This window comes from Battus philenor, unplaced genomic scaffold (assembly GCF_028537555.1).
Source record: "Battus philenor isolate CCGP_79_NKW_IND1 unplaced genomic scaffold, ilBatPhil1.0.hap1 SCAF_3, whole genome shotgun sequence".
NCBI lineage: Eukaryota > Metazoa > Arthropoda > Insecta > Lepidoptera > Papilionidae > Battus > Battus philenor.
The window spans coordinates 1,346,432-1,363,547 of record NW_027181693.1 but is presented as its reverse complement, the minus strand read 5'-3'; the positions used below and the strand labels follow the sequence as shown (position 1 = coordinate 1,363,547).

General features: G+C 33.0%; 1 protein-coding gene across 1 annotated transcript in view; it reads left to right on the top strand.

Annotated features, from left to right (window-relative positions):
- Positions 1 to 8,228: 8,228 nt before the first annotated feature.
- Obsc (Obscurin) overlaps positions 8,229 to 17,116 on the top strand; it is a 169,254-nt gene continuing 160,366 nt past the window's right edge. Inside the window, exons 1-2 of the mRNA XM_068770296.1 lie at positions 8,229 to 8,574; positions 11,713 to 11,819. Of these exons, the coding sequence (XP_068626397.1) occupies positions 8,508 to 8,574; positions 11,713 to 11,819 (174 nt within the window). The 5' untranslated portion in view covers positions 8,229 to 8,507. The remainder of the gene's footprint in view (positions 8,575 to 11,712; positions 11,820 to 17,116) is intronic.

Genomic DNA, 17,116 nt, shown 5'->3' with positions numbered 1-17,116 from the left:
TTGATGCCACAAACACACATGATTTAATTTGATTTAATTATTCACATTGCAAATACATATTGCATTGAAAATAATAAAATTTATGAGATATAAAAATGAGAATAAATATTCTTTAACTCTTTTCTTGAATGTATCTGTAGAGATTCATCAGAATTAAAAAAAAATAGTGGCATCAATTTTGAACGCAAAGTAATCATTTGTATGTGAATGTTTAGGTAATTTCTTAATTTTCGAACGCTTGTTCAGTTTTATCTGTTGGCATCCTTGGGTCTTAAAAGTCAAGTGGTATGAATATTAATGTAATATTAAAAAAAACTGACAAGTTAAGGGTTAATACTTAACAGACTAATGATATACAGAACGGTTGGTTATAGATTTAAAAGCTCTAAAAGAGTGAATGTATCGTCCATTTTCTGTAAAATAATATGTTTTATACCTTATACAGTATCAATGGTTTCAGAAATAATAAACTACATAGTAATAGTATAATAAGAAAAGCGTTTTCGAAATTCAAAAATTTAAAAATTAATCGTTATTTAAAAAAACAATGTCAGATAATAAGAGTGATCACTTTATACGTGGTGATTGTAAATAGGTGTAACAGCTCTTTGCTGAAAAATAAATTTTACATTCACCTTTAAAGCTTTTATACCTATAAACAAACACCATGTAGATATTACTAGAATATTTATTTATTTCATATTCTTTATTGTACACGATAAGATACATAATATACAGATACAATAATATACAGAGATAATATAAAGTACAATGAGCGGTCTTATCACACAAGGCAATCTCTTACGTCTGTAAGGTTTTTAAGGTTGTCTAACCATAGTAAGGAAAAGATAAAAGTACTTATAAGGGGTAGTTCACGTGTACAAAAAAATACATATTCACAAACAAATGAACATAAATATACATAAACATGCATAGACATTCATACTTAAACATACATACATACGTATATAACATATATACTTATAATAAAAAAGGTTTAATACATATCATAAATATAATACAATAATAAATAAAAACATCTAACTGACTTCGATCAGTATTGTTTCGATCGCACTTGCCTCAGAAAGAAGTAAGAAGAAAAAGAAATGAACTAAGATATAGTAATAGATAATACTAATAATTGTCTGTGTTTATATCAGATATGCATACTTATACCTGGGCGATGTGCTAGCGAGGAGCGAAGGTTCCGACAGTTACACGGAAGTGCTCACCGTCAGAAGCTCTCGTTCGGAAGCTGTTAGCGGAGTGCTTGCTGTGCGTGTTGCTGGGCTTCAGATTCTTCGCCGTCTGTGATCTCAATTTCTGGTTCTCCAGCAGCAAAGATCTTCAGCTATACACGAACAAATACTGTCATATCCAAAGGTATGTTATTATTCTTACTTACTGTTGTGCTATTCTATAATATTTTGATTAATATCCTATTAGTTGTAGTTATTTATACAGGATGAATTGTTATAGGTGTAAAATCTTTACAGTAATATGTAAAGCTAATTAGTGAACAAACATCATTGGAGCTTTTATAGCAACAGTTTAAAAGTGGAGACAAGAGGAGACGTCATAAACATAGAAAGAGGAGAGTTCGATTGCCTTGAAAAAGTAATTAAAAAGGTTGTTATTTCAGCTATTTAAGATTTGCTGACGTCATCGTTGTTATTGCTAGAACGGTAAGAGATGTAAAAGAACTAATAACTCAACTAAAAATGGAGGTAGATGAAGTTCATCATAAATGTGACCAAAGCTAAAATAAAGACATAAAACAAATTCCAATCATTGTTAAAGGTGGACTATGTGAAACAATACATAGACTTGAAGAAATATATATCATTCGAAAAAACGAAATGAGTGTTGATAAATGAAGATAATCCTAAGAGGTACATTAACATAAATCTGAAAAAATATTGTTTTGATACATGTTATACCTAGTTTACTCTATGGTAACCATACACGGACTTTTGCAGATCAATTTAAAAGCAGAATAAAGTCCATGCAAAGATCCATGTAGAGGAACATACTTGTGACCCAAAAAATCAGATGCTTAGATCTAAGACAACGACGCTTTCACAAAAACTTTTAGATCAAAGCTGCGATGAGCTGGGCAGGTTGCTGTAAAGATAAAAGATTCGTCAACGAAATGGAAAGGTTCAATTGGCAAAAGACAAGTTGTTCGACCATACAAAAGATAGGAAGATGAGATTTCGAAAATCGCAATAAATAACTGAGTCTATAATGCAAAAGACATTGAAGCATGAAACACGCTAGAGAAGGCTCACGTTGAAACGCTTCTTCTTCTTCTTGAAGTGCCTCTCCAACTAGTGGAGGTTGGCTATCAGTTTCCTGCTCTCTTCCTTATTTTTGGTTCTGCGTAATAGCTCAGCAGCGCTGGCGATTCCGGTCCACTCTCTAATGTTACGAAGCCACGACTTCTTTCTCCTACCAACCTTCCTTTTACCAGCGACCTTTCCCATCATGATAAGTTGAAGGAGATTGTATGTATTGTATTAATATATGTAATATTGAATGTTGAAACGCTAAACATTGCTAATACTGCTGTAAATGCATTTTCATTTAAGGTTTGTAAATAAACAGCTTCATTAACTATTTAATTGCATTATTTTTGTCTGTGTATACGTGCAGCTTGTGTAAATTTACTTATAGGTGGATCAATGGTATGAATAAGGTTGCGAGAATTTGCCAATTCATTGAAAGATCTATCGACTGACATGATGTTTGTGCTACAAGCGAATTTCAAGTACTTTAGTGAAACATTGTGTTAATATAGAAGAAAGAGCATTGACAGACATGATGGCAGATTGTTATTATAAATAAATCGATTAACTCGCGTATCACGTCGATACGCGAGATGGAATGGAGTCAGTCGTTGATACAGCGCGGCGGGTGGCGCGCGTAGAATCGCCTCGCGGGAGCTGCTCACAGTTCGTCCGGACCGTTCCGTAATAATTCCGTAACTCAAACACACCGACACACCGTGTTACCCCATTATCTGTGTACGGAAACACAGCCGTGCGTGTCTTGTTCACGTGTGATATCTCCCTCTACTGTTTTTTTTTCTATGCAAACACAATCTCATCAAACTGTTGTTTTTGTATATACCGTCTTAAATGTGACAGGAGTCAAAACAACTTACAAAAGCTGATTTTTTAAAAACCAAATTTTAAAAGTTGTGAATCGTGCATCGTGTGCTTTACTAGTTTATGGTGTTAAAAATCATTATTTAAAAATTTTCTGTAAATAAATACACTTCAATATTAACATTTACATAATTTATAACAGATATAACTCATTGGAAATATACAAAAGTGTGCAAATTGAGTGAAAACCTCTATTGTGCGCATACGCATACGAGGAAAGTTGAAATAAACTAACGAAACTTTTTATCTAAGATTAATCGGTCAATCAATCTACTGGCTGCATAGGCCAAGCGTCCTTGCCCCAGTGCTGTGCCAAAGATGTAGACGTATTTAGCCCCGTCTTCCCGGCCTGCACCCATAACAAACTTTCTTTTATCTTCTTCCACTGCATAACCAACCTTATTCCCTTGTAATAAGATCTGTAGGGCAGGTTTGGTTATATTTGACGAGATATCCGGGACAAAAAACAGATTTTAGCTATCTTAGAAAGTGAACCTTATTGCTTCGTAATACGGATCGTTCGGATGGAATGTATTTGTTGTTTGGAGTGCGTACGAGTTTCACATGTCCTCAAGCGTTGACATTTGGAGGCTGAAAAAATATTTTACTAGCTATACATTTTCTATGGACATGTCATTCTTTAGTGATTCATCAGGGAGGCCTTACATTTGTTTCACTATTATTACATTGTCCGTATAGTTTGGATGTAACATCGACTAGTGGAATTCTTTTATGCATATTCTTAATAATAGTAAATGTATCTAGTACTACGACTTTGGCGCAATCGTGTGCATGTGTGATCTATATATATCCCCCATTCAGTCGCTTCGTAACTGGCATTTCATTATTTTGTTTCTGATATACATCGAATATGTTAAATATCAATTTTAAGCCTTTATTTTGAAACTGGGTAGATTATCAAGTCGTTCCATTTCCTTCCATTATTCCTTCTTTCTACGTTCGTTTGAATATTTATGAAACGTATATTTTAAGTTTGAGTAGTAACTTGTTTTTTTAATGCCAGATAGAAAGGAGAAAACGGGGCTAGATAACGCCACGGGGAAGGTCTCAAATGCAATGAAAGTATGACATTATAAAGTTGGCGTGAAACAAACTGAAAATAAAAAAAGATCTACTCTAATTTTACAGTCAAGGAAGTTTGAGGGAAAAAGTATAAAATAAGATAACGAGATCTCTAAAGAGGACAGAATCCAAATCAATATCGAATGTTAACAAAAATTATGGTCATTGAAATAGTTGTGTATGTCCAACAGATGGCATATTTCCATTTCTTGTTACATCAAAAGATGTTACGTTTTCTAACTATGAAGTAATTATGGGCAAACGTCAGGATGAAGCTCTCATTTAATTATCATCATTATTTCAGTATGATATCCAATTCTGAACTTAAGCCATACTCATAGATTTCCAATGACTACTGTTAGAATTGGCGTCCTGTTTTTCTCGAAGGTCAAATGTGCATCTTGCGGGTGGATGTTCTACGCTATGCTTGAGGGTTCATTCTTCACTCCATAACCTTAATCCTCCATTGGTAATCAGTTCTGACCTTCCCACTTCAATTTCAACTTGCTAATTCACTGGACTATGTACTCGACAATTTTCTGTAGTTTCCTTCGTCACATAGGTTCTCTCCATCGCTCATTGAGTGACAGTGAGTTTGCCAATAAGATCAAAAGTAAGAGGCCATGATTCGAATAGTAAATATACATAATTATATACTTTCTTAAGAGTAAAACACGATTGCAATTTATCGAAATAGAAGCAAAGATTTGCATCTTGCGCATTTTGAAGTGGTTCGTTGTGGGCGGATATATTATTAGTATCAGTTATTTCAAGTTCGTGCACTTATGATGGGCGTGCGTTTTCATTTACATATATACTGATCTTAATTTTCATTATTATATCGATGCCCCTATCTAATACACAAGTTATCTGTATTGGGTTTTTAAATATTTCCAATGAAAAAAAGTTCAAATGCACTTTTCTGGTTAATTGGCGTAGATATGCAAAGATATATTTTATTACTAAATAACAAGGTATAATATAAACAAGAATAAAAAGATGTTTGGTATGAAATTAGCTTTCAAACTATACAATGATTATAGTTTTAAGTTTATCAAATTTTGAGATTTCACCAATATTGCGTGTTTTCGTCTCTCCTGAAAGTTGATTTTCGGACTTGTGATTTTATTCGGTTAGGACGTCGATATACATTTTCATGTTTTACTATAGATTTTAATTAACCTTATATTTTCGCTACTTTGTAGTTATCGTTGAATCTTTTGAAATTGTACATAATTCTGATTAGTTTTTCGAAGTTGATCGAATTTTCTTCTTCGATCTTCATGGTGGTTCGTGGCTTATTCCCTATAGTGTGTCACGTATTCTATTCTTAACTACTAGCAACATTTGCACAACCTGGTAAAATCCAGTCTATTCCTGGTTATTTTTTACATCTTCTTTCTTTAGACGTCTTTCATGATTTGTTCATTAATTTCATAATTAAAAACAATACTCTATTCAATTTTGAAGTACATTAAAAAAAATGTCAAAGAAATTTAGCTATACACATGAAAGAATGCAAGACATTGAACCGGTGACATTGAGCGAAGTTTAAAATAAAAATAGTGACTCTAAGGACATATATCATTTTTGAGAAATACAATCTTATCGCACATAATTAGCTGTATTACTGTGAATAGATGAAATTGGCATTGACCCTTCCTGGATATAATTACTGACCTGTGTTATGGGCAATAGATGTACTTTGATTTTCAATAAATAATAAATGATGGAGAGAAAGAATGATACGCAATTGAAGAGTACACAGTTGTGTCTATTGTTCCATTGATATTTCTTATTTATCAGCGCTATGAAATAATGTTATTGTGGCAATAAAAAAATCAGTCTGTATCATACTTTAATCATCTAATGAATACAAATCTAGATCTAAACTTCCTAATCTTTCTTCGAATCTAGTATGATCATCTAAAATTGCAGTTTTATCTGCTGCTGACATTTCAGTTTGCGTCAAAATTTAAAAATTTATATACGTTAAAGTGGTTAGTTCTATTAATGAAAATGATGAAACGATTTTCTCGGATACGGGATGTCAACGGTATCCAATCACGTCACTAGAATATTCCATCGTCGCCGTTGGGCCATTAATCCAGCGTCTAGATCCGCATCGACCTTGCGGTAAATTTAGATAACTGGAAGTCTTACAGGAATTTGACAAAATCACAATTTTCACTGATACATGGTAACTCACAAATTTATTTTATTTTTATTAGCCTTATTATATACTCGGAGTGTTCTTGCCTTTATTTTAAACACGTCATTACTAGCTTCTTCAATGATATCACTATATCACTATAAATACTTGAAAGTTTTGCTTCAAATAATAATTTTAGTAACATCAGTGTTTATAGCCCTTCCTCATAGATTTTCAATAAGACCGATAGGAAACTGTCTACATGCAATGTCTTTCAACGATCTGAAAGAGGTCATTTATCCACTTTAACGGAGGTCCTAACTTACCAGTCTATGGTCTCAACTGCAAGACTTCAAGGCCTCTGCGACCATCTATTTTTCATGCTATGTGGTGTGTTCACTGGCACTTCAGATTACTACATCTCTGTACTATGTTGGTTACTTTAGTTTGTCAGATATTACTTTATATTACAAACGCGGAATTTTTTTAATACAAAGTCGCATTCATTGCCCTAAGATTGAGATCTTGCCGGAAAATTATTGTTATTGGTTTGACATTATACAGTTGTAACATAACGTATACGCAACGTTCGTTTAATGTGAGGTCTTTACCTTTGCCTCGAATGAAAAGCCATTCACTGTTTTTACTTGTATCCACTTTCATACTCTTTTTAAACGAAATTTGTTCTCGAATAGCTATCCTTTCTTTGTCGATGTATTCTGTTTCAACCTCTCTGTAACCTTTCTTTTTGTCTCAAATTAACAACTATGCTATCTTTTTCTTTTAACCCTCTTTAATTATATTTTTAACTATCCTTTCTGTCACAAATTAACAGCCGTTCACCTATATTTTTTTCTCGAATAGCCATCCTTTCGTTGTCCATGTATCCTCTTTCATCCTCTCTGTAAACTTTCTTTTTGTCTCGTAATAACAGATATTCACTCTTTTAACTTCTATCCACTTTAATTATCTTTTTAACCATCCTTTCTGTCATAAATTAACAGCATTCACCCTTTCCTTCAATTAGCTTTCATCCTCCTTTTAACCTTTCGTTGTCCATGTATCCTCTTTCATCCTCTTTGTAACTATTCTTTTTGCCTCGAAAGAACAAATATTCACTATTTTTACTGCTATTCACTTTTTTCTCTCTTTAACCTTCATTTTTTTCTTGAATAAAAAAGAAAAGTTCGGTTTCTTTTCTTTGTCCTTCTATCCTCACCCATCCTATATTTAACCTTTCTTTCTGTCACGAATTAACAGCCATACACTGTTTTTCATACTACCTACTTTTTTCTCTCTGTAACCTTTCTTTCTATTTCAGATTAACAGCCTTCCTCTCTTTTTATTTATCTTCTCTATTATCTCATTTGCAACCTTACACTCTGCCTAGAATTAACAGAAATCTATCTTTACAGACGTCTGTGAATTCGAAACAGTATGACACAAGTTCAAGTATAGCTTGGCATGTTTCCGTTGGCACGCCGCTGACGGATGCGTGCGTCTTGCGCCATGCATTCCCGATACAATTGCAACAAATGATCTGTGTGAAATACGAATTATTTGTTTTGGTATTTGTTGCATGCGAACAGATGAACTTTTGCCAAAAAGGTGGTTAATCTTTGTTTTTGTAGGAGTAGAGGTTATTTCTGAAATTATATAACCTATGTTATCTCTACTAAAGTTCAGAAAGCTTCCATTGTCAGATTATAAAATATTTTTAATATGAAATATGATTTATCATATTTTTTCTTTAACTTTTGTAGTACCCGCATCGTCCTAACAGATCGTAAACACAATTTGGTGTCAATAAGAGATGTAGTCCATCGTGTTTTAAATTAAGAATATTTTAATTTGAATTTAACGGCTAAAGTCAAGGCAACAAATATATTTTCCCGGTAAAGCACTGTATGGCGTTGCAGTAATTCTAAACTATGGGATCCTATTGTAAACTGGTCATATGTTTTAGTGAATATAAATTGCAAATTATGATACATTCATATTAATCTGGAAATTCGAAATTTAAAATTTAAATATCGTAGTGTGTAGTAGTGAATGTGAGTAAAGTGAGATACGTTTGTGTGAGTGTGAAAACGGTCGCACACATGGAGACAGTACACGAAATGGCGGACACACATGCGACACTGTACACCATGGACAGAGAGGCAATAGGTCAGTGACGGTATTCGTACAATTTAGAATAACCAGCTATTGTACTTAAACACTCAATCAATAATTTTAGATAATTTATTACACTAATAGCACATTTAGAATACAAATAATCTGTGGCACCAACTGATATTGTCGATTTAATTTAGTTTCCAATTTTTAGTTTACAAACAATTGTTACATCAAATACTTCACAATACATTCAATTATCTGCACAATCTGAAGTGTACTCTCAAGTATTGATGGTTCTTTAAAGATAACAATAATATGACTCCTTGATTTTGAAAATCGAACAAGTTGTAAATTAACTTTAAGTTCGATGCTACAAAATGAGCAACAAAAGGACATCGTCACATTAAGTGTTGATATTTAAGCGACCTTCATATAAAAATCTGACGATGGAATCAATTGGCTATGAAATAGAAGACAAGGGCAGATCACACTGCACCTCACAATAAACAATGACATACACGAAGAAAGCAGTCAAGATAGAAAAGAACCTTATGAGAGGTTAAAATCATCATAATTGAAAAGAACTTCCCAAGAAGAATGACATGAAGTAATGATGTATTAGATATCGTTATACAAACGTTTAGGAATAATAATTTTATTATTTGGTACTTTAAATAGAAGACCAAGTACCCAAAGACCAGTAAATTTTAGATAGACAATATCTTTTAGTTCCTAGGTAATTTCTTCAATCGCTGGTTATTCTAACAAAATTTGTCTGATCTAATTGGCTTTTAGAGAAACAGTAGATGCTGTAGAAACCTTTGTAGAATTAGCTAGTACATAACACAAACTTGTCTTAACATAAAATAGGTTTAATACACTACCTACTATCACTTATACCATAAAAAGCAAATCTGTATGATTGACTTTGAACGAAACAAGAACACAACAACATTCATTATCTCTGTTTGTATTGTTTCTGTTTTTTAGTTTTTCTGTCTTTTCGTTGCTATCCCTTCTTTCTATTCTTCTTTCGTGCTTTTTAATTAAGTATACTATCTTGGTGTTGATATTTCTGATTTTGTTACTTTTATTTACTACGTTTTCTCAATAACTTCTTACTAGATTAACAAGAATAATCAGTTGTAAATTAGTTTTTTCTTTACGCATTCAGTTTCTAAATTATGATCTAACGCTATAATACACCAATACCTCGCTTTGCGTCGTTTCGTTTTGCGTTTTTTTCGAAGTTGCGTCGCTGCTTGATTTGTACTAATTTTCACTCTGCGTCGTTAGATTTTCGACGTTGCGTTATTTCGGGTTCGAGTCTTTATTTTTTTCCCAAAAGATAGCAACACTTTTGTTTCTAATTGCTGGTTGGATTCTGTTTCTAACTAAAAATCAACGCAATTTGAATACAGTTTTATTTTCACTTTGTTTTACTAATTTTGGAGTTCAGTTTCAATTACGTAGTGTGTTGTAATGTAGTGTGTTATGCTTTTTTTTAAAAGAACAATAAATTTATATAAATTTTAACGTATTGTTTCTGGTTACAAAAAAGGTATATTTTTCCAATTTATTTATTGGCAGAGATATTATTTTTGTTTTTAAATTGTTTACTTAAATTTTTTTAAAAAGTAGTATTTTCGTAACCCTAGAACATATCTTCGATCTTGACATGGTTTGCTATAGAAAATCCTAATTCATTTTGCGGCTTTTCAATTTGCGTCGTGTTTTTTTGGAACGTAACCACGACGCAAAATGAGGTATTGGTGTATATTCAATATTTGAATTAGTAAAAGATGAAGTACAAAGGGCGGTCTTATCGCCAACGATTAATTTTTTCAGACAACCATTGGACTTATTTATCAAGGGGAAACATGGAATATATTATTTCTTTTATAATTGTAATAATTACATAATAAATTATAGAAATAAATTTATGTGTTTAATAATTTTAGTGAAAAGTTTTGATAAGGATATATAACATGATTTTATTTGTAACCTCTTTGTGTCCGAACTTTTCAAGATCTCATTGGTTGACTAAAGAATTTTTAACAGCATTAAATCCGCTCTTTGATTTTATAAAAGCTAACAGGAACAAATGCACTTATATATATGACCAATATACCATGTGTTTAGGATAGTAGTCTGATCTAAGAGTATCATATAGTCGTTATCAAACCTACAGATGTGATATTCACATACCAAAATTGCCGTAATAAACATACTGCTTTTTGACTCATACAATTATTCTGTGAACTATAGCTTATATATAGGGTCATTGGTTACTATATGATCTAAAATATTTAATGCTTTTACAAATATGTCCCAACGACCTGTATAAAGTGATCGGTCTGAAATAATAGCAGTACAGCCTGCAGAGACATATGTAGTAAAAACACTTAAATTTAATATATAGCTATCCTAATTGATAACGCTTAAATATATATATATATATATATATATATATATATATATTTAAGCGTAAATATATATATTTAATATATATATATATATATATATATATATATATATATATATATATATATATATATATATATATATATATATTATCGTTACGTGCGTGATCACTTTTCTCCTAAATATTTTTACGTCGTTTGACCATTTTCAATCTTGTATTTAACACGTGTTTCAACCCTCCATGGCGCATCCTCTGGAGTAATGTTACACCTACTAGTGCCAAACACCGAATAGTGAATTAACGGTGGTGGTTGTGTTTCGCATTGTTTACCACATGCGCATTTATCAGCGGGCTGGCGGACGGTGCACTTTATTGCACAACTACTGCTACATAGCGGAAGTAGCTATATATTAGTCCCTTTCTTACTTAGGATAGATTTCGGCAAGGTAACGCCTGAATCTATTAGATATCAACAATACATGACGATAGAAGATCTATATTCACCGCTTTAAAGGTTTTACAGCCAAAACCAATAACCCTGTAATTGTAAGTGTAATTTTTGCATCAGAAATGTTTTAATTGAATATCTTAACGATTGATCGAAATTGGTTTGAAAATGACGGTATGAAATTTTTAATGTGACGTCATAGCTTCGCTTCTTGTCTTCTCTATAATATACCTATGCTAGTGTGTTTTCCAACAACGATTTCACTGTACACACCGCTCATACAAAACACGTGGGTGACATGTGCACTGTCGCACAGAGTTCGGCGAGTGGATCAGCCGGGTGGCGGTGCCGGAGCTGTTACGAGGACGTCGGTCACTGAGTGAGAGCTGGGCCAGGGCTGACACGCTACGCATGGAGATGGAGGTCAGTATTTACTTTTTTTATTGTTACAAATCACGAGCTACAGAACCCTCTAAACCAGGGCTTCTTAAACTTTTGTCATTCACGACCCCATTTGTGATTGCGAGTTTCTTGACGACCCCATACAAATATAAAAAAATATATATTTTTTGACGATTTATTTACTAGTACTACAAACAATATACATATACATATGAAAATATATGGTTTTAGAATTCGTTTTGCGACTTACAAAAATCAAAAATTTAAAATAGCACAAAAAATTATAAAATTGTATGTATATTACTTTTAAACCTTCAACAAATGCGCGTGTCTACACGCTGCAAGTCCACTGCATTTCGCCAATTCTAGTGTTATAAAATGGTATATATAAATATTTGACATTGAAATCCCTCGACCCCAGAATTATGCCACGCGTTCCATTTGGGGTCGCGACCCATAGTTTAAGAAGCCCTGCTCTAAACAATAAACACTAAACCCTAGGATCAACAACACGCGCGACTTTGAAGTTGTTTATATTTTTTTGTGTACGATACTCGGAAATTCTAACCGAGTACTATCTCGAAATTACTAGAACCTCATCCGTAGTAATATGTGTACTCCTCGTGACGACAATTCAGTGTTGTTTTTCGAGTTATAAGATTAAGATCTACGATCAGTGATACAAAGTGACTATTTAGCAAGTTATTTGTAAAGTGATTTCTTGAGCGATTTGGAAGCGTAGTTTGGACTAAGCGAAAGTATACTTTGTGTTAAAGTAGGATGATCATCTGATTTGTGAATAAAGGACTCTTTGTGAACCAGTGGTGTTTCATTACGAGTCAGAACCCACAGTACGTAACAGTATTTTGCTAACCACTGGTTCTGTTATTTGGCTAGGAAATTACTTTGTGAAATACCTTGATTTTCACTTGGACAGGCTCTTAAGATGTGCAAATCGCATAAATATAAATAGAGATAAAGTTGACTATGAATTCAGAGGTCTATGTACACTATTATCACCTCCTGTAAGCCAATAGAAGCTTACTGCAAGGCATAGGCCCCCTTCATATGACATAAGATCGCCACAATGAACGGTTTAACCGCAGCCGCAACTTTCATTACGTAGTCAGCCCCGATGGTCATCAGTTGCACAAGTGATCTGCCCTGTGACTTAGGTTTTTCTACGAATCTCTTCATTTCTGATTCTATCACGCAGCGATGCCTTCGCAACCTTCGCCATTGCTCTCTTTGTGACCTTGTCGCTTTTTAAGGGGTCCATCGTAAGCAAATTCCTCTCAGATACATAAGTTATCACCAGCAACACACGATGTTCAAAGACTTTCATATAAGCATATAGGTGTGATACAAAATATCATCACTATCCAAATACAAGTAAGATAAAAAAAATCGCTTCTGGCCCAATTGGAGATTCATAGTTGAGGCAAAGGATGTTCTACAGCTGAAATGATGCTGACTTCAAATAGTACCAATAACGGGAACCTTTAATCACCTACGTACCTAATCCTGCACTACAGCGACAATGTGAAGCCCCAGGGAGCACAAACTTAGAAAGTGTGAAACTTGAAAAACTGTCCCCACAGACTTTGCACTGCAAGAAGTTGTGGGTCCGCCTCTCTTTTCACAGTAAAAAAGTTACTTTTTTCTATATTGATTAAGTGTATAATAAATAATTTAATATGGCGATCGATAAATATTCTTACATGCAGCTGTAAGAATAATATAAAATACAGGGCACTGACTGCCTAATACGGGAAATTTTATATTTTATAAATTTCATCAAGTTTCTGTGCATTTTGTTATTTTATCTCATTAAAACCTTCTACAAAACGTCTATAAGAAGGAGTGTCTGCTTGTAATATTAAAATAATCCCTTTTTTTACTACATGCATATGAATACGAATGTATACGGTATATATACTAAAATTACAATTTAAAGTTTTTGTATTTCTGTCTGTTTGTTCCGGCTGATTTCTGAAATGTCTAGGCCGGTTTTGACGCGTTACAAGGAGTAACGCAAACTGTCTTTTATTTAAAAAAAAATGTTGAAGGAAAATCTTAAACTAAAGATGTGGAACATTTTTACTATTATATTTATTCTGTATTTTTTCGACGCGGACGTAGTCACTGGCATAGCTAGTTAAGAAATAAAAATAGGTGAGTGAATTGGGTATAGTTTGTAAATTGGTACAATGGACTGTTCTTTTTTATTTTTTTTGGTTTGCGAACTATTAATTCCAGCGAGCTCATTTCGGTTGAATTTAATAGAAAGAAAGAAAGAGAAGCAACAAAAGCATAGGTATGAATGTAAAGCTTGGTACAATATCTCTTTAGATATAAATAAAAAAGAACTGAAGACATGAATGACATGACGTGTATATGCGCCGATGGATCCTGTATTTATTAAAAACAAACAAGTTAATGGAACAATAGGTTTTCTATGTATCTAGGCACATTACGAGAGTTTAGAGCAGTGTTTTCCAACCTTTTATGTACCATGTGCCACTTTAAAGCCTTATGCCCCCATATGTAACATCATATAAAAGCGAAAGGGTTAGTATGGTGTCGAGTTCATTTTCGAATGCTCCTCTTTAACAACCAAATAGTTCTACAACGTTGGGATACACAGTTTCAGATTAAGAAAAATCTTCTTTTGAACCGTTCAACGTCTAAATTTACATTCATCTGAATCAATTTTCAAAGCGCATTTTTACGCAAAATTCATTACCTCAATAATCCTATTCTAACGCTAATTTTAGAATATCAAACACGTCGCACAGTGCCTAAATAGAAATATAAGGTACTCTAAAATAATCCAATTTTTATAAATCAGTTAATTTTACATCAACACGTCACGTCGACGTAAAGTGTATTGAATTTAAACGGCACAGCTGTTCAATTTTACGATATTATATATAACAAGTGACATTCGCATTATGTGCTTATAAACTGCTTTTTGTTTATTTCGCTCTGTAACAGTTCGACTTTTTGGCTCTCGGTCGCGATTTGTAACAAACGCAACATATTACCGAGGTGCTTTATTGACCTGTTAACAAATAAATACCTGTGAACTGACGTTGAGCATTAAACGTTCGTGCCAACGTGGTTACTCTGCTAACAAGCGTTTTAAAATTTTAATGTTAATAGCACGCGTCGAAGGCATTTATTTTATGATAAAATAGGTTATACCCCCTTTAAGTGGACCGATGATTTAGGTACAGTCGCAGCAAGACGCTGGATAGATCAAGACCAGTTAATGGGACAACCTTTGGAGGAAGATCGAAGAAAGCAGCATCGCCTCCCTTATGTGCAACGACAAATGTCACCCTATATTCCAAGAATATGCCAAAAAAGTAATATACAATAGACTCGGAAGTAAGTAAAAAAGGATCGAGCAACAAGATCCCAAGATAGTTACCAATAAAACAATATGGGTTTAGTAAATAAAAAATATTATAAAATAGCTGAAATTGCATAATAATAAAACTGTAAATTAAAATTATAATGAAGTACAAATATAAGTAAAATCGAAAAATCTAATCAAAACATTAAATAACAACAAGCTGTGATAATGTAGCAAACTGTGGTCTACGAATGAAGATGAGAGAAGGAAAGTGATGCACGGGAGACGATTTGAATGCGAAGAAAGATAGTGATTGTGAAGGACAGAAGAAAATTGTAATATAAGAGATTGGGGCGGATGAAAGGAGAAAGTAAAATAAAATGAATGAAAAATACTTTATTTGAATTGTAACGTTCCATGGCATGGTAGAATAAGTGATTTTAATAAGAGGGCTCTTTCTAAAAAAAACAATCTTTGGGGAAAGCCTACGCCTTGCAGTGGGCGTATTCTAGCTGATACGTTTAAGACGGTGATGACTTCATACTTGTACTAGTTCGATATACTACTATTTTATTTCCGTGAAATTCTAGAAGGAATATACTTTTTTGTTTGTTTGGGCCCCGCTTTTGGGGACCTTTCGTTCCACCCCTATTTATTAGGGAACAGGGTTTCTTATTTCCTTAAAAAAATTTTCACGTTGTTTTTTATTTCCTTTCTCATCTTCCATGCTTCACATTGTCTTTTTTTTGCTCTCTCTCATTCCACAATTCAATCTTTCTTTCCCTTCCATTCAGTCCCTCTCATCCATCCTTAATAACTGCGTATTTGCAGTCTATTATTTATAATGTTTTCTTGATATTATGTTTCCTAAAGTTATTTTTATCACAGCTCTATATCACAATTTATTTAAGTTACATTTTAATTTGTTTCTACTATCATTTTTCTTACATTATAAAAGGAATATACTTCCGTTATGGTGACAACGAAAGGGTTATTCTGGACTCCCATCAGCGAAAACCCCATGTTCTTTTAAAGATTGGCCTAACTGGTCCAGTGTATCGACTTAAGATTCTTCACCTTTCTCTAACGTCCAGGTCTCCGAATGCGAATAAAAGGACAATTTTTTTGTAAAAGAATCTTCCTAGCCATAGCTGGATTGACTTTAACATGTATAAGATGAATTTTTTTTTTAAGTCAAGTCTTTAAGGTCTTTTGACGGTATTTTAAGTATTTTTATTGATTTCAATTATGAATAAACACAGTAGTTTAAATGTGTTATATATAAATATTTAAAGTTCTCTTTCGTCCTCTCCGAATCTATCTTCTTCAACATTAAATTTTTCTTTAGTAAGTACTTTCATTTTTTTTTACATTTCCGAGGCCTTGCAGTGGGCGTCCATCTTCTAAAAAGAAGTTGAAGAATATGTGCACTAATTATAATAATACTTATCTTCTTAATTTATTATTTAATAATTAATATACGCTCCCCAATATCAATGGTGTCTTATTAATACATTGAAAATAATAATTGTTTACTGCACATTGTACTTTTAGAAGTTAATGGCCTGTAACGTTCCAGTAAAAAAATGATTTAAATTATTTCACAGTATTTTTTTATAGAGAGTGACGTGAAATGGGTGTAAAGGCTATACAGCTTTTTTTATGACAAATTAGATACATTCACACTTTTATAGCTTTTACACAAATAATCAAACACTCTATATATACTACATGATTGTTAATACAGACAAATTTACATGAGCCTGGGCCGGTAGTTTTGATAACTTTGAAATTATAAAAATCTACTTTGAGAGTACAGATTACCAATGATTCAAAAATAATATATGAATGCGTCTTAATTGTCTAGCATTTATAGCCACCGCACACTTTAAATTGCGGTACATTAATAGATGAGCAATAAATAACTGTATTATTCATCTCTTCATATTAGACTTCT